Source organism: Odocoileus virginianus, chromosome 21, assembly GCF_023699985.2.
Source record: "Odocoileus virginianus isolate 20LAN1187 ecotype Illinois chromosome 21, Ovbor_1.2, whole genome shotgun sequence".
NCBI classification, from domain to species: domain Eukaryota; kingdom Metazoa; phylum Chordata; class Mammalia; order Artiodactyla; family Cervidae; genus Odocoileus; species Odocoileus virginianus.
Genome location: NC_069694.1, coordinates 41,589,868 through 41,607,773, shown reverse-complemented (window position 1 = coordinate 41,607,773; position 17,906 = coordinate 41,589,868). Strand labels below are relative to the sequence as shown.

Sequence of the window (17,906 nt, the reverse complement as noted above, 5' to 3'; positions counted from 1 at the left end):
GTTTCGGCTGCTTGAAACTGCGAAATCGCGGAACGTTCTCATATGTTAGGGCCGCGTTTTAACGCCGCGCCTGTAGCTGTGCTCTGGGAGGGCCGACGAGCGGCATAAGTTTTAATTTGGAATTTTCCGTCTTGGTTTTGGAGAGGCAAACGGCCAGTTCCGTGTCGGCTGACAGTTCCAGTGTAATGTGTGTTTCATTAATATGTTATTTGGGGTAGTTAACTGGAAAATGAGAAGTATAGCTGTCCATCGGTGTTCTAAGGGATTATTCCAGGAAGCCGGAGGATTCCAAAATCGCTGGTACTCGAGTCCTTCTTATAAAATCCTCCCGTATACTTTAAATCATCTCTAGATTGCAGCAGCAGATTGCTTATAAAACATAATACAATGTAGACGGCTACGTAAATAGTTATAAGCACACAGCAGATCCAACGTTTGCTCTTTGGAACTTGTTGAAATTTTTTTTCCCTTGAATAAAAGGAAGTAAATATTTTTTATCTGCAGTTTGTTGAATCTGCGGATACAGAATTTGCGCGTAGAGGGCCAGCCATAGTTTTAAAACATGGAATCCTTCTCATAAGATACCTTAGTGCAAAGATACCCTATGTAAAAACATACATGGGTAACGTGTCAACTCTGTGTTTTTAAGGTTTTTTTAATTTCTTACCTATTTAGGCATTCAGGATGGTGCAGCGTCTGACGTACCGCCGTAGGCTGTCCTACAATACAGCCTCCAACAAAACCAGGCTGTAAGTATTTCCAAAATTTAATACAGGTATTGTCATTTATTCTGCGGAATGCTGAGCTATAGTCTGTTCTCTCACTTCCTAGGTCCCGAACCCCTGGTAATAGAATTGTTTACCTTTACACCAAGAAGGTTGGGAAAGCACCAAAATCCGCATGTGGTGTGTGCCCAGGCCGACTTAGAGGCGTAAGTGAACCTTTTGCAATAAGTAACAAGGGTTGAACTTGTGAACATTAATTCCTCCATAAGAGAATGAGTGAAGGAGAGGTCACCAATAGGAGGGTGGGGAATTACTAAGGGTTTATGATCCAAATCTGAAGAACATAGACTTTCTTTTAAAGCCTGTAAGACAAATACAGTGAAATGCTGTTGCGTAGATCGTTAGTGTTTACACTTCACACTCATCAAATATCAAGGAAAATTTCTGTTACTGTTAAAGCTTCACAAAATAATCTCAACATTTTCTTTATGTAGGTTCGTGCTGTGAGACCTAAAGTTCTCATGAGGTTGTCTAAAACGAAGAAACATGTCAGCCGAGCCTATGGTGGTTCCATGTGTGCTAAATGTGTCCGCGACAGGTAAGTAACTGAAATCAGAGGGGCTGTCTTAAGTGTGTGTGTTTGTGTGGCACTGTGTGCTAATCATTAGAATAGTGAAAAAATAACAAAAGTGGTATATTCTACAATCTTTTCTTGATTGGGGATAATTGGTGCTGTACGAATTTAAAAATTAGTTCCAATTAATTTAGTAACGTTTTGACATCTTTATGCTGTGTAGAAATTAAAGTTGAGTTCTGATCCAGTAAGAAGGTTAGGTTGATGATGGGGAGTGGAAAGTAAACATTGTAGAAACAAAATAGCTGGGTATGGTTCTAATGTGGTTGGAGCAGAGCATTGTGGGAGATGTTGGGAAAGGTAGAGATGTCGCAGGTCAGGAAGGGCCCTATAGGACAGGTTTTTGGCTTGATTCTTACAAATGTGGGGATTGATGAGGTTTCAACAGGGCAGGGAAGCCTTTGGGGTCCCGGAGACTGAATGTGCCCCAGTGTGGATAGTAAAGGCATTCAACAAAGGGTGCATGCTTGGAACGGTTTCTCTACCTTGTTAAAGCTAAGGAAATGGCACCTCCATGAAGCCGAAGGCTGGACTGAGGGTAAAGGGGGTTATGGGAGATTGTTGGGTCTTGTGGATATGCACAAGGGTGTGTGTGCTCAGTTGTGTCTGACTATTTGCGACCCTGTGTGGACTATAGCCCATCAGGCTCCTCTTTGCATGGAATTTTCCAGGCAAGAATACTGGAGTGGATTGCCGTTCCATTCTCCAGGTAGTGGCATAGATAGGAGTATGGTGTATAAGGATAATACTTGCTCAGAGGTTTTACAATAACACTGTCAGGGACTTGGTCCAGTGGTTAAGACTCAGAGCTCCCAATGCAGGGAGCCCAGATTCCATCCCTGGTTGGGGAACTGAGATCCTGCATGCTGAGCTGTGTGGCCTTACTGTTTTAAAAAGAAAAGCTGTCAAAAGTCCATCAGGGAGGTATTGATTTATTTCCTTATTTTTTGTGGAAAACCTAAGGTTTGTTGCTTAAAGTTGTATAGCTGGTAAGGGGGTTCATCCCAGGTTTTGTTGGGGCTCTTGCTCTTAATTAACCCCACTGACTGCATTAAGTTGTCTCCAAAGACCTAAGTGAGGGATGGGATTGGGAGGGGGGTTAAGGATGGGGAACACATGTAAATCCATGGCTGATTCATGTCAATGTACGGCAAAAAAACACTACAATATTGTAAAATAATTAGCCTCCAACTAATAAAAATAATTGGGGGGCGGTGGACAAAGACCTAAGTGGAAAGATTTGAGAGGTGTTGGTCTTTATAAGATAAATTGGTTCAGAGACGTGGTTTGCTTCCAGCTTATTCAACTTGTTCTGTGGAATGATCTGGCTCAGTACCTGTACCAAATCTGACCTCACTTTGTCTTTCAGGAGTTAATTTGTAAGGGGAGGATAGGTGTGTTACATTTATAGAAATACAAACAAAATATATGTAACTTACACAGGAAAACTTAACTATGGTTGAAGTTTGGAGAAGAAGTGACATTAAAGTAGCTGAGAATCTGGGGATAGTATTTGAGGTGGAACCTGAATGATGGGTAAGTTTTCACAAGAGGTGAAAAGGGCAGTCTGACACATTTAGATTCCAGAGGGAATGAGAAATGAAATTGGAAAGGTACGTTGGATGAATAGGTTGTGAATTTCAAGGTAGAGGAGCTTATTACCAATCTTTGGTTCCCGGGCTCTGCTGAATGTAACCCCATGAGCATATTTGTTAAAAATGAGGCCCTAGCTTCTGGAGTAGCTAGGGTGTAGATCTGTAGCATAGCTTAAAGCATAGCGTTTGCTGTGACACTGAGGGAGTCTGTTTTGCTCTGATAAGAAGGATATCAGCTATTTCTGTAGTGTGATTTCATCTGGGACACTTGGAAGGAGTCAGAAACCCCAGGGTTTGGAGAGTTTGGAGGGTAGCCAGGGGTACCAACGGGGCACATGGGGGGTGGGTTTCTGTGGGAGTTAAATGAGTGCTTTATCTGTGGAAGTAGCTTTAACAAATGGTAATGAGGACTTGCTGTTTGCCAGGTTTTAACACACTATAATAATAGTGATAAAATGCTTTCCTCTCTCAACCTGGACCCTTGGCAGTGAAAGCTCAGAGTCCTAACCACTGGAACACCAGGAGATTGCTGTGCGTTTCCTCTCTAAATGGAAGTTCTAAGACATGTTGGTGAATGTAGTAGTTTTTTTAGTCTTGAATCCCAGTGATGAAAAAAGCTGTCATAAGTGACAGTCTCCTGTGGGATGACTTTATAGTTTATCATGGCCCAGAAGAGTTATTACTGGTATAAAACTGAATTAACCTGTTTTAAGTTCCAGTGTAGGAAGGACACCTTAGGCTGAAAAGGTCTGTCCATAGAATCTCAGCTTAAGTTTTTTTTTTGTTTGTTTTGTTTTTTTTAAGTTTTTTTTTTTAATTAGTTGGAGGCTGATTACTTTACATCATTACAGTAGTTTTTGTTATACATTGAAATGAATTAGCCATGGATTTAGATGTATTAAATCGATACCTGTGTAGGTTTCCTTTACTCTTCTGGGCATCTTAGCTGATATGCTCAGCTCAGTTCTTTCTCTCTCCCTCTTCCCGCCGCCCCCCTCCCCCAATTTATTGAAGTAAAATTAATTTACAGTGTTAAAAGACTGATTTTTAAAATTTTATTTTTAATTGAAGGATAATTGCTTTACAATGTTGTGTTGGTTTCTGCCATACAACCATGTGACTCAGCCATGAGTGTACATATGTCCCCTCCCTCTTGAACCCCCCCACCCTACTCAGTCTTTTATGAAACTTTTCTTGTCTGTGTTAAATTGATTTTTTTTTAACTAGTATTTTCTCTTCTAGGATCAAGCGTGCTTTCCTTATTGAAGAGCAGAAGATCGTTGTGAAAGTATTGAAAGCACAAGCACAGAGTCAGAAAGCTAAATAAAAAATGAACCATTTTTGAGTAATAAATCAAAACGCCTCATTCTGTTACTTCTGTTGTGATTTGTTAGTGTACAGGTTTGGTTTCTGTGGCAACTAGAGATTCACTACAATTTTTAGTGATCACTTTTTCTGAAAATAATTGGAGGTCAGTGATTGCTGGAATTTTTTGATGATACCTCTAGACAACATTAAAATATGGGCTGTAATGTATTTTCTCTTAGAGGCTATGTTATATTGTTCTGCCCCGGGTGTGTTCGACTATTTGTTACCCCATGGACTGTAGCCCACAAGGCTCCTCTGGAATTCTCTAAGCAAGAATACTGGAGTGGATGGCCATTCGCATCTCCAGGGGTGGAACCCGGGTCTCTTGCATTAATTGCAGGTTCTTTACCTCTCTAAAGATTTTAATAATAGCTCATTCTTGCAGTTTTTAGACTATCAGTGGACTTCGCTGGTGACTCAGCTGGTAGAGAATCTGCCTGCAACGCAGGAGGCCCAGGTTTGATCCCTGGGTCAAGAAGAGCCCATGGAGAAGGGAATGGCAACCCACTCCAGTATTCTTAACTGGCAAATTCCATGGACAGGAACCTGGCAGGCTGCAGTCCATAGGGTTGCAGAGCCTGACATGACTGAGCAACTAACACTTAAGACTATATCAAGTATTCTTGAAAGTGGTCTACATAAGCTCTTCTGAATTATCTTCCAAGATCAGTTCTTATAAGATCATTTCTTAGGACATGTCAAGCTTATTTCCCATCTCAAGGGAGAGTAGAAAGCAGGTTCTGTTTTCACAAGCCAAGAATCTAGAAGCTGGAAAAGTATCTGAATTCTGTAAAATGTGACCTTTTTCCATTTAGGTGTTTAGTATTAGTATTATGAAACTCAAGTGTCATGAGGAGTGTTTTCTGTTGATTAAAATCAAGACCATGCCCTTTACCATTTTTGCAGAAGAGGCAAGGCAAAACTAAGTGGCCAGGTGGCACTTGAACTCACAGCCATTTTAAATTTATTAATGATACTTAATGGCATCTCCATAGCACTTAACATCTTAAGTGTGTGGGACACAACTGTCGTGTGATGATTTCTTGCTTACTAGTGAGGGGTAAACTGAGGTGTAGGTTATATATATATTACCCAGAGCCACTTATGTTGCTAGAATATTTGCAAGTGGTGTGTTCAGTGACTGAGGCACCCCCAGTAAACGGCATAAGAAACGATAGCTGAAGCCCTTAATGTTTAATCACTAAAACTTATTGGGGATATAATTGAAAAACACTGGATTCTGAGGTAGATTAAACCCTTCTCTGCCTTAGGCTGATGTGTACTGCATGAACATGTGATCCTGTAGTGTTGTGTTTGATAGAAATTTAATTAAAAGTTGGTACTTTTAAATTCAATTACTTGATTGGCTTATAGAGTAAATAGGTGTTAAAAGTCTTGAGTAGCTCAGCATGAGTTCTTGTCTGTCACGACTCTTCCCTCCCTACTAAAGACAGTTCCACTGAACAACTTGACAGAAGAAAGGACTAGTAAGTTTCTGCAAAATAAGTGGATTAACTTAGAAATTTGAGAAAGTCAAAGCATTAAAGTTTCATACTTAGATGTTTTTGTTGTTGTCCAGTGGCTTAGTTGTGTCCAACTGCAATCCCATTGACCAGGATTCCAGGCTTCCCCATCCATTTCCTGGAGCTTGCTCAAACTCGTGTCATTGAATCAGTGATGCCATCAAACCATCTCATCCTATGTTCCCTTCTGCCTCTGCCTTCACTCTTGCCCAGCATCAGGGTCTTTTCCAATGAGTTGCCTCTTCGCATCAGGTGCCAAAGCATTGGAGCTTCAGCTTCAGCATCAGTCCTTCCAGTGAATATTCAGGGTTGATTTCCTTTAGGATTGACTGCTCTGATCTTGCTCTCCAAGGGTCTACTCCAGCACCACAGTTAAAGGCATCAGTTTTTCAGCACACAGCCTTTTTTATTGTCCAGCTCTCATATCCATATGTGACTACTGGAAAAACCATAACTTTGACTACCTGCTTTTTAATACACTGTTTAGATTTGTCATAGCTTTTCTTCCAAGAAACAGTCGTCTTAATTTCATGACTGCAGTCACCATTCAAAGTGATTTTGGAGCCCAGGAAAATAAAGTCTGTCACTGTTTCCATTGTCCCCCATGTACTTGTCATGAAGTGATGAGGCCGGATGCCATATTTGTTTTTTGAATTTGAGTTTTAAGCCAGCTTTTTCACGCTCCTCTTTCACCTTCGTCAAGAAGCTCTTTAATTCCGCTTTGCTTTCTGCCATAAGGGTGGTCAGATGGCTCAACCTTTCCTAAATTTGAAATGTCCGCTAGTCTTAAAAAAACAATAGGTAATTTGGAAAGTATGGAAAAACAATGAAATCCCCTTCAGTTTCAGTATCAGTTCAGTTCAGTCACTGCCGTGTCTGACGTTTTGCAGCCCCATGGACCTCAGCGTGCCAGCCTTCCTTGTCCTATCACCAATTGCTGGAGCTTGCTCAAACTCGTCCATTGAGTTGGTGATGCCATCCAAACATCTCATCCTGTCATCTTCTGCCTTCAATCTTTCCCAGCATCGGGGTCTTTTCCCAGGGTCAGTTTCGGTATACAGATTATAATTTTTAACAGTTTGATATCTCTCCTCCCATTTTGTTTTCTATTATTTTTTAAATTTAGGGTTTTTTTTTTTTTTTTTTTTTTGGCAGTGCCGTGCAGCTGATGGGGTTTTAGTTCCCCAAGCAGGGATCCAGCTGGAGATCTAGTAGTGTCAGTACCAAGTCTAACCCCTGGACCGCCAGGGAACTCCCAAGTTACATATCTTACATAAAAGCTGTGGAACTTCCCTGGTGGTCCAGTGATGAAGAATCTGCCTTCCAGTGCAGGGGATGCAGATTCAATCTCTGATCTGGGAACCAAGGTCCCATGTGCCGAGGGGCAGCCAGAGGGCCCTCTGCAGCTAGAGACAGCCCACGTGCTTGCGACAGAGCCGGCTCACTGGCAATGAAGACCCAAAGCCGCCAAAAAAGAAAAGTTATAAGTGTACCGTATGTGTAAATATTCAACCCTTTCCCCCCGCTTAGCCCCTGTGAGCATATTTCTTTCAAAATAATTATTTTAGTGGCCAAATATGCCATCAAATCTATGTAGCATAATTTAAATAGTTCCTCATTTGAACATTTGGGCTATTGCCAATTTTTCTCTGTTTTAACACTTGGGTGCATTTTTATTCAGCTTTCTATGTCATCTATGCTGATCTTTTAATTCATAAATTTGTACGGGAGTACAGTACTTCACTAGTCAACTTTAATTATTAGGGTTACAGTGATATTTCCTGAGGGTTCTAGCTCAGGATGCTGTAACAAATTACCATACACCGGGTGACTTAAACAACAGACATTGATTTCTCGAATTTCTGGAGACTGGAAAGTCCAAATTCAAGGTGCTGGCAGGTTGTTCTCGGTGAGGACCCCCGCTGTTCCCAGTAGGCCAATGGCTGTTTTCTTGTGTCCTCACATGATGGACCGGGGAGAGAGAAGAAAGCTCCCTTCTGCCTTTCCTTGCGTGTGGGCTCAGTGGTGTCCGATTTTTTGTGACGGCCCCATGGACTGCAGCCCGCCAGGCTCCATGGGATTCTCCAAGCAAGAATACTGGAGTGGGTTGCCATTTCCTGCTCTAGAGGATCTTCCCTACCAGGGATTGAACCTGTGTCTGCCACATCTCCTGCTTTGGCAGGTGGATTCTTTGGCACTGAGCCCCCTCAGAAGCCCTTACAAACCCGGGGAAGCGCAAACGCGCGGTCCCCAAGGCGGGGTGTGAAACGTGCCTGATTGGTGACCACTTCTTCACCTGGCTTGGCCACTAGGTTTTTAACTGCAGACTGCTCCCTTCGCTAAGGCAGGCCCTTCACCTCATCCTCCCACACTCCCTGGTCCATTCCCTCCTCCAGGCCAGCACTCGCAGGACTGCAGGGTTCATCTTGTCACGTGTAGACCCAGAAGAGCAGACTGGTGTGAACACAGTATCAACTCCGTCCAAATGACCAAAATGGATTCTGCACTGTTCTGGGTTTTGATTTTGTAGAGAAAACAAAGCTTTTATTAAATCCAGTTCTGTGTGTGTGACTTAAAGTGCTCTTGACAGGTTCCTAAAAAGACATGTGAATGTAGTCAGTGGTTTCTTTTTAAAGTCTAGTATTTCTCCTTTCATTGAATTGCTTATAAATTCTATTAGAAGGATTGGAGTGGGGGTGGGGAGTTCTTTCACCCTTTAAAGCAGAAAGTCTCCATATGTTTAAATAAATAAATCAAGTTTATTTTCAGCAGTGCCATTTCCATACCTACAGTTTTTACACTAATGATTTGTCACTTGGGCTCCCAGAATTTTAATAGTCAGGGCTATGTCTAACTTTAACTGTTAACTATCTTATCACACCAATTAAAATCATATACAATTCCTGTGGAGTAAGACTGTGAAGCAGAGTTGCACATTATGATTTTTTTTCTCGGAGTCAGATTACTCATTGCCAGTAAGAGTCCTATCAGTTCAGTTCAGTTCCGTCTCTCCGTCGTGTTCGACTCTTTGCGACCCCATGAACCACAGCATGCCAGGCCTCCCTGTCCATCACCAACTCCCGGAGTTTACTCAAACTTATATCTATCGAGTTGGTGATGCCATCCAAACATCTCATCCTCTGTCATCCCCTTCTCCTCCTGCCCCCAATCCCTCCCAGCATCAGGGTCTTTTCCAATGAATCAACCCTTCGCATGAGGTGGCCAAAGTATTGGAGTTTCAGCTTCAGCATCAGTCCTTCCAGTGAACACCCAGGACTTATCTCCTTCAGGATGGACTGGTTGGATCTCCTTGCAGTCCAAGAGACTCTCAAGAGTCTTCTCCAACACCACAGTTCAAAAGCATCAATTCTTCGGCGCTCAGCTTTCTTCACAGCCCAACTCTCACATCCATACATGACCACTGGAAAAACCATAGCCTTGACCAGATGGACCTTTGTTGACAAAGTAATGTCTTTGCTTTTTAATATGCTGTCTAGGTTGGTCATAACTTTCCTTCCAAGGAGTAAGCATCTTTTAATTTCATGGCTGCAGTCACCATCTGCAGTGATTTTGGAATCGATATTACCAGTAGAACCACTGGAGTGTGGATCCAGTTTATTCCAGCTCTGTGTTCAGTGATGTCAGTTTGGTGCCTTGAAATTGGTATGGAAGGAGTATTTACACCTGGGAAATCAGCAGGTGCTACAAAATTCTTTTTCCCCTTCCAAGGAGCTTGATGTTTATATTATCAGCAAGTCACTGGATATTATTCAAATTACAGTCTATTATCACAAGTTAGGTATGATTTTGTTGGTACCAGGAGCTCTCTATATATCTGGTACATGTTTGACTATTATTTGCCCTTAATTTTTTTTGTAATAAATTCTTAATATGTTGAATCTACGAATATTCTGAAATTTGACTTTATAAACGACAATGAGTCTTTTATTGAATCCAGTTCTGTGAATATGGAGAAAAACAGAATTTAAAATCTTGAAACGTTGAAAGTTTCATCTCTTTTAACGATGATATAGACTTTATTTGAAACCAAGAGTAGAAAAGTTAAGACTCCATGAGTTTCCTTTTTAAAGGATGATATCCACAATAATTCTGAATCAAAAGATACATTCTGATTTCCAAAATATTAGCTAATCAATAATTTTGAGTAAGTCTTAAATGTTTCTGGTTAATCTGAAGGATTATGTAAATATTTTGCCATACATTTACATTACTTTATAACTTGTTTCAGATTTCATTCATTCACTCAACAAATATTTATGAGAAACTATTACATTCCAGGAACAATGTTGCTGGGTAAACATTAATACAATTGTTAACAAAGCAAACTCTTCCCCTGCTCTCATGGTACATGGGGGACTTGGTTAAATGAGGTTACAAATATGTTTTTAATTGCACACATTAGAATAAAAACCAAAAAGAAGTATGCAGCACTGTGAAACCGTGTAAGAAAGGAACCTCATTGGGAGTGAAGCCAGGCTTTTCAGAGGAAGTCACATTTAAGCTCAGAGCAAGGAGATGTCAGCTGAGTGACAAGAAGGGAGAACATTCCAGATGTAAGAACCAACATGTCCAAATGCCCTAAGTCAAGAAACAATTTGTATAAAAAAAAACATAAAAACAATACATGCAATGCAATTCAGTCTCAATATTTAGAGTTCAGTAAATCTAACGTGTGTGAGCAAATTGTTCATCACTGAGGAGGAGGATCCGTGTTAGCACATAGATTTAAGTCCACCTGTGTCCCCAGAGTCATGAAGATCTGTGCCACTTTTTCCTTCCTCAGTGAGACCAGTGAAAGAAAAGCTTTCCTAAACTGTTTATTTCACTTAGGAGCAAAGACACTCCTGTGCATCAGAGGATATTTAAATTATGTTATCCCCTAGATAATTTAGGCATCAACCTACTATTAAGGAGAAAAAACATCAAAATTATTGACTCAATTCCCCTGATATTCAGTTAACTTTTATATTCCTTGGCCTGTGCAAGTAGCCTCAGGGCTATTCCCTCTTTCTCTCTCTTTGGTTGGAAATAAATTTACAGCTTGACATGCCTATTGAACAAATGGTCTTAAAGCAAATCCAAATGTTTACTACATTTTGCAGTAAGTTCTCTAAAGGCTTTGTAAACCATATCGTCTCTGTTGCAGCTTCTCAGCTTTACCAATAGAGCGTGGAAGCAGCCAGAGTCAGGACTGAAATGAATGGTCATGGCTGTGTTCCAATAGAGTTTTATTTACAAAACTGATGTTGGGTCACAGGTGGCCTGCAAGTTGTAGATTGTGGACCTTCCCTGCTCTACATGACTCCCGCTTCCAGCTACAGCTTCCAGCTGACCAACTACATGAGAAACCTCAAGCAAGACCAGCAGAAAACTGCCTGGTTGAATCTAATCAACCCAAAGGACAGTGAGAAAAAAATTAAAACAACTGTTCTATCACACTAAATTTTAAGGTGGTTGGTTATACAGCATTTACCACTGAAACAGTTCAATGGTCTTTAAGTATTTTTTTTTTGCTTGTATATTCCTTAAAGAATTTTGAAAAGCTATACAGACCCTCACACGTTTTTAGATTATCATCCAAAAATTTTCATTATAAATTTAAAATCATTGCAAAGGATATCATTTCCAACATAGTAAAGGTATGAATATTTCTTTTCAAAATTATTCTATCACTTTTTAAATATATCGATGGAAGTTACATAGTGACCTTTCTTTTTTTTTAAAGGAATAAGCTCTTTTAACAACTGGAAGTTTTATAGTCTTCCTTCTTCTTGACCTGTATTAGCATTCCATTTCCTCTATGGAATTTTAAACCATGTTTTCATGTTGGAAGTCTTTTCCTGATTGGTAATTCCACAATTCTGTCTCTAAGAAAGAAAAAGCAAACAAGAGAAGTGTGGAGTCTTAACATCCATTTGTCCTCTGGATAAAGCAAGGCATCACTGCTTTTTCAACCCTGTTCTCTTTACCTTGTTTTCAAGGGACTCTCTCTCAAGAATGCTTCATTGGACAATTTGGGGGAGATAAAAGAGGTGAGGATGTTAAATTTAAATGGCCGTCACCCCCCCCCACCCGACCCTGCTCTATTGGGTTGGCCAAAAATTTCATTCAGGTTTTTCTGTAACAACTCATGAAAAAAGACAAATTAACTTTTGGGCCAACCCAATATCTGAATTCAGGTCATCCCAATGTGGACCAGGACATCCTGCTCCGATAGCAAACGTTTCCCTCGTGTATAAGTCAGGGAAAGATCCAAAGCCCTATGACCGCTGTGCTTCAGCGACGGGATGGGGCTCGAGGGTGAATATGAAAATATGGTGCCTTCCAGGAGCTTGTAGTTTAGCTTTTTAGTTCAGCCACTTACGATTCTTGGGTAATTAGTTTAAATCAGTGGTTCAAACTAGAATGACACTTACGAGGCATTTGGGGGGATTGATGCTACATATTCTATAATGTACAGGACGGTCCTGCTCAACAAACCATCCTGAGTCCTACGTGACTCTCCAGGACCCAATCAGATTTTTGTGTAGGTAAGAAACCTGCTTACTTATCTCAACCTTGGTAAACACCATTTGAATATAAAATTTTTTTGCATCATTTTAATAAATTCTAAAATTTCTAGGAATGCACTATGTCAAACGAGGGAGATTATATTTCTCTTCCAAACATTATCTGGAGAAATTTAACATTTTGGAAAAAAGAAATAGCAATGAATAAAGTTTTAAACTTCTGTAAGGGAATCTAAGATTCACAATTTTTAGACAAAACTGTAAATGTATGGGTGAATGTATTGGTTTATATTTTTTCTTAAATCTTCGATTCTGGATATTGTGTTTTCACAAAATCTGATTAACAATAAGTCAATTTGTGGTTCAGTGTATAAATTGATCATGTTCTGAAAAGAGCACTATGATTTCTAAGTGCTTTGCTTCCTGAGCATGTTAGAGAATTACTCTGGCAATTAAGAGACTCCAAAGTGTTTTCAGTACACTGGTGTTTAGAAAGTTCTCTTTGATGACATGAAGAACTGACATCAACTTGTTCAATAAATATTAACTCTGCACTGGTTGTGTGCAGGCACTAAGCCAGTGCTTACCCTGGGAAGAGTTTCTGGAGTCTCTCATCTGTTTCCCTTACCCCTCTTTCCACACATGCAAGCATGTGGCTGGAGTATTTGACAAAATTTCACAGGTTCCACTAGTGTTGTTTTGTGACCTTGAGAAGTTGCTTAAATTCTCCGAGTCTCTGCTTTATGGACTCTTCAAGTGTTAGTCGCTCAGTTGTGTCCGATTCTTTGCGACCCCAAGGACTATAGCCCGCCAGGATGCTCCATCAATAGAATTTCCCAGGCAAGAATACTGGAGTGGGTAGCCATTCCTTTCTCCAGCGGGATCTTCCCAAACCAGGGATCGAACCCGGGTCTCCTGCATTGCAGGAGAATCTTCTTTACTGTGTGAGTCACAAATGAGTATAATAATACCCCACTTCCAAAAGTTATAAAGAACTTAGTATCTAGCAGGGAATTAACAAACATTAGTTCTGGGTCCCTTTCCAGCTCTCTTCAAAACCTAACCTCATTTCTCTAGTAACTAGTGATGCTGAGAATCTTTTCATGTATAGTGCAGGAAGCTCAGCTTGGTGCTCTGTGATGACCTAGATGGGTGGGGTTGGGATTGGAAGGGAGGTCCCAAAAGGAGGGGATATATATATACCTATATCTGGTACTGGCTTCCTTGGTGGCTCAGACTGTAAAGAATCTGCCTGCAATGCAGGAGACTTGGGTTTGATCCCTGGATTGGGAAGATCCCACTGGAGAAGGGAATGGCTACCCATTCCAGTATTTTTGCCCAGAGAATTCCATAGACAGAGGAGACTGGCAAGCTACAGTCCATGCTGTCCGAAAGAGGCAGACACGACTGAGCGACTAACACACATAGCTCATTCACTTTGTTGTACAGCAGAAAATAGCACAACATTGTAAAGCAACTATACACCAATTAAAAAGAAAAAAAAACTGATCTCAGGACACATCTGCCAATAGCCATGTGTGAACATGAGTTAGTATGTTCCCTCTAGAACTATTTATATTTTAGCTTCAAAATTTCTGTAGGTGGGTTGAAAGACTGACTTCTGCTAAAGCAATTTCAAGCAGGTGAAGCTAGTAGTTCAACCTGCTAGGAGTCAAGGGTCACACAAACTATTAACTATAAATACAAAGCTAACATGGTCATGGTCAAAGCAGGCTGAGATCACTAGCTCTTTACAAAGAGACATCAGGGGCCTGAAGGAGGATTGTCATAGGAAACTTCCCTTTTTGTTTTAAAAATCTGAGCATTGCCGTGTAGACAAGTCTAGATTCACTTAAGAATCTGCTGGGGAGTTTTTGTTTGTTAGTTTTGCTTAAAAAAAAGAACCAGAATTTACTGTCTCATAATTATGAAGCTGGCAAACTAAAGTCAAGTTCTCGGCAGGGTTCTGCTCCCTCTGAGACTCTGCATAGAACTCTGCCTAGTTCCTGGGTGTTGCTGGCAGTCCTTGACATTTCTTGGCTTGTAGCCATATAAATTTACTATCTACTTCTGTCAGCCCATGGCTGTCTTCACATAGTGCCTCTAAGAATCTGCTGGGGAGATGTTTTTTGTTATTTATTTATTTATTTTGACCATACGCTCAGCATGCAGAATGCGATATCTTAGTTCCAGCTCAGGGATTGAACCCTCGCCCCTTGCAGTGCAAGTGCAGAGTCTTAACCACTGGATCTCCTGGGAAGTCCCTGGGGAGATGTTTTAAATGCAGATTCCCGAGCCCCACCTAAAGTGAAGTCGCTCAGTCGTGTCTGACTCTTTGCAACCCCATGGACTGTAGCCAGCCAGGCTCCTCTGTCCATGGGATTCTCCAGGCAAGAGTACTGGAGTGGGTTGCCATTTCCTTCTCCAGGGGATCTTCCCAACCCAGGGATCGAACCCCAGTCTCCTGCATTGCAGGCAGACACTTTATCCTCTGAGCCACCAGGGAAGCCCCACCTAAGACTTCCTCAATCAGAATCTCTGAAGATCGGGCCAAGAACCTGAATTTTACCAAGATCACCCAGTTGATCCTCACAGAGATGGATCTTGGACCACCCTTTCCCAAGTTATGGTAGAAAGGACAGCTGGCACTGAACAACACAGGTTTAAATTGTGCAGGTCCACTTAATCATGGATTTTTTTAAATATAGAAACTACAGTACTTCAGGATCTGCAGTTGGTTGAATCCACTGATGCAAAACCACAGATACTGGCAACCGACTGTAAGTCATGCTCAGATATTTTCCAACCCCCTGTGTTGTTCAAGGGTCAACTGTGTACAATTTGATGTTAGACGAATATGGCTCTAAATCTTAAGTCCATCATTAACCAATTAGGTGACTTTGAACAAGTGTCTTCCTCTCCCTTAAGTCTTAGTCGCCTCACCTATAAAATGAAGACACTATAACTTCAGAGGTTCAATGAAATATCCTGTGTTGTCCACACCCTAGAATGCATGATATTTTCCTGCTTCTGGTCCCAAGGCTGCTTTCTCATATATTTATGGAGGAACACACGCAGGGCATGAAGATGGTCACTATGGAGTCTTCTCATTTGGAATGATTAAAGACAAGTGATAACTTTGGAAATAGAGTGAAAAGGTAAGTGATATCCTCTTCTAACATGTTTTACCCATAATGATTTTTTTTCCCTCTTTTTGTAAGGAATTATACCCACACCCCGCCTGAAAATGCCAAGCTGTATTTGATTAGTTCTGGGCAGAAGCATGTTAGGGCATCTGAAAACCACAACTGGAGACATCTATTCTGATGGGCCTAATGCTCTGGGTATTTCCTTTCAACCAAACTTGGGGGTGGGGGTGGGGAAAGTACTTTGATATAATGTACATATGGAAATATTTTACAACATTCTTAAAAAGTTAGATATTTTATTCGGTATATATAAAGCATACTTTTCTCTTCACTGTGTGCAAACATGGATAAATCAATGTCTTCCAGAGTCCCTTGTCATTTCCAAGCTAGAATTGTTTTGTTTTGTTTAAAGCAGTTTCAGTGCCTAAAAGGACCGAACTGACAGCCCCAGAGACGAGCCTCTTTTCTCCAGGCTTCTGGCAGACAGCAGGAGCAGCTGCTGTTCAAATGTCCCCCAAATAGCTCACCTCTGGAAAGATGGTTTCTGGAGGTGAGAAGGTGCTTTGATTTCGCCTCCACTCTGAATTGTGTGGGCAGGGGGTGGCACCGTGCGCTGAACCACTCACTTGGGCCTTTGGTTTTCAGGCCTCTGGCCACCTTTCACATGTGCAGCTAAACAGTGATCTGCATTCTGGTTCGCATGCTTTTGAAAAGATTAAAGTCTCTTGCTTTAAATGCCATTCCTAATCGTGGGGTAAAACATTCCTTGGAAAATATTCTTCATCACAAGAATTTACTAATAGTGATTACTTTCAGGGAAAAGGAATGGGAACAGGAAGGAGATGATAAGCGGGAGATGGCATTTGATTTTCATGTTTTTAATCCTTTGTACTTTGAATTTCATAACTCTGAACAGGTGATCTTATTTGGGAAAAAAAAAACAAACAAGCAGGAATCATCTGTACGAAGGTGCTGGAGCCCACTGCTGCTATTTATTCTTTAAAAATGTCTACATTGAAAATGAATTCTATTAAGTTTACTTTTCAAACCTTAACTAGAAATTTTCCCTTTTTTAGGATTTAATAACTAAAACTTGCCAGACAAATACACATTTCTGTTCTCGCTTTTATAAGTCTGTATGATTTGCAAAGTAACTAAATATAAAAGTAAATATCCTGGGTTTGATATTTAATTCATCTGAAAATACTGCTTTCACAAGATTTTCCTTTCATCATGAAAAGAGTAAACCATTCACATTTTAAAGATAGGCTTGACTGTGTGAGAAGCAGCCTTTTCCATTTGTGTAATATTTCATTGCACTTATTTGATCACGGCATTGAGGCAAGTTTCTTTCAAATAAGTTTGCCTTTTCATTATGCCAGTGAATAGTTTTATAAATCTCAAAGTATCGAAAATACATTTGGGTGAAGTTAAAACTATAAAGGACTGTGATTTTTATAAAAGAGAACTTCTGCCCTGCTGTGGCCACAGAAAGGAATTACATGTGGGCAGCTGTCAGAAAAATGGTTCTTGAGTTGAATTGCAATAGCTTCGCAGGAAAGCTAAAAAAATGTACAGATTTACAGTTATTTTCCCTTAATAAATTTAGAGTAAAATGAGTTTGTGTGTATATATATATATACACACACACATATACATATACATGTGTGTGTGTATATATATATATGTATATATATATATATATATATATATATACTTATATTACAAATAATTGAAGAGTACTACTACCATCACTGAGTGAGTGAGTAAAAGTTGCTCAGTCAAGTCTGACTCTTTTCGACCCCCTGGACTACCCCATCAGGCTCCTCTGTCCATGGAATTCTCCAGGCAAGAATACCAGAGTGGGTAGCCATTCCCTTCTCCAGGGGATCTTCCTAAGTCAGGGATGGAACTTGGGTCTCCCGCATTGCAGGCAGATTCTTTACTGTCTGAATCACCAGGCAAGCCCATATATATCTAATTAATTCTATATATTAATTAATTCTTAAAAATCTGATCCCTATGTTACACAGTAATCCACTCTTCACACTGGCTGTCTCAAAGTCTTTACCTCTCTCCTCAACCCAGCACTCACTCCAGGTTGTCTAATAATATCTGAAAGTATGGAAACCACTAGCTGTGAGCTTCTGGCGCTCCCCTGCCCTCTTTGGCACCTTTAAACTTTAATGTACGTAACAGCGTGGGCTTTGTAATCAGGTAACCAGGGCCACTTTTGAACTATGTCAAGTTTAGTATGTTTTCAATCTCTATAAACCTCAGTTTCCTCACCTGGAAAAATGGAATCAATAATACCTATTGGATTGTTTCAATATGACAGCTTAACAGGACGCTAAGTGTTGATTGACTTCCTTATGCCACTAA

At 40.5% G+C, this 17,906-nt stretch overlaps 1 protein-coding gene across 1 annotated transcript; it reads left to right on the top strand.

Moving 5' to 3' along the window:
- The first annotated feature begins 644 nt into the window (after positions 1–644).
- RPL34 (ribosomal protein L34) lies at positions 645–4,328 on the top strand. The gene is made up of 4 exons (XM_020895144.2): positions 645–749; positions 832–931; positions 1,220–1,323; positions 4,197–4,328. Exons 1-4 carry the CDS (start codon positions 685–687, stop codon positions 4,279–4,281), a joined length of 354 nt encoding a protein of 117 aa, XP_020750803.1. The 5' UTR covers positions 645–684; the 3' UTR covers positions 4,282–4,328.
- Positions 4,329–17,906: the final 13,578 nt, after the last annotated feature.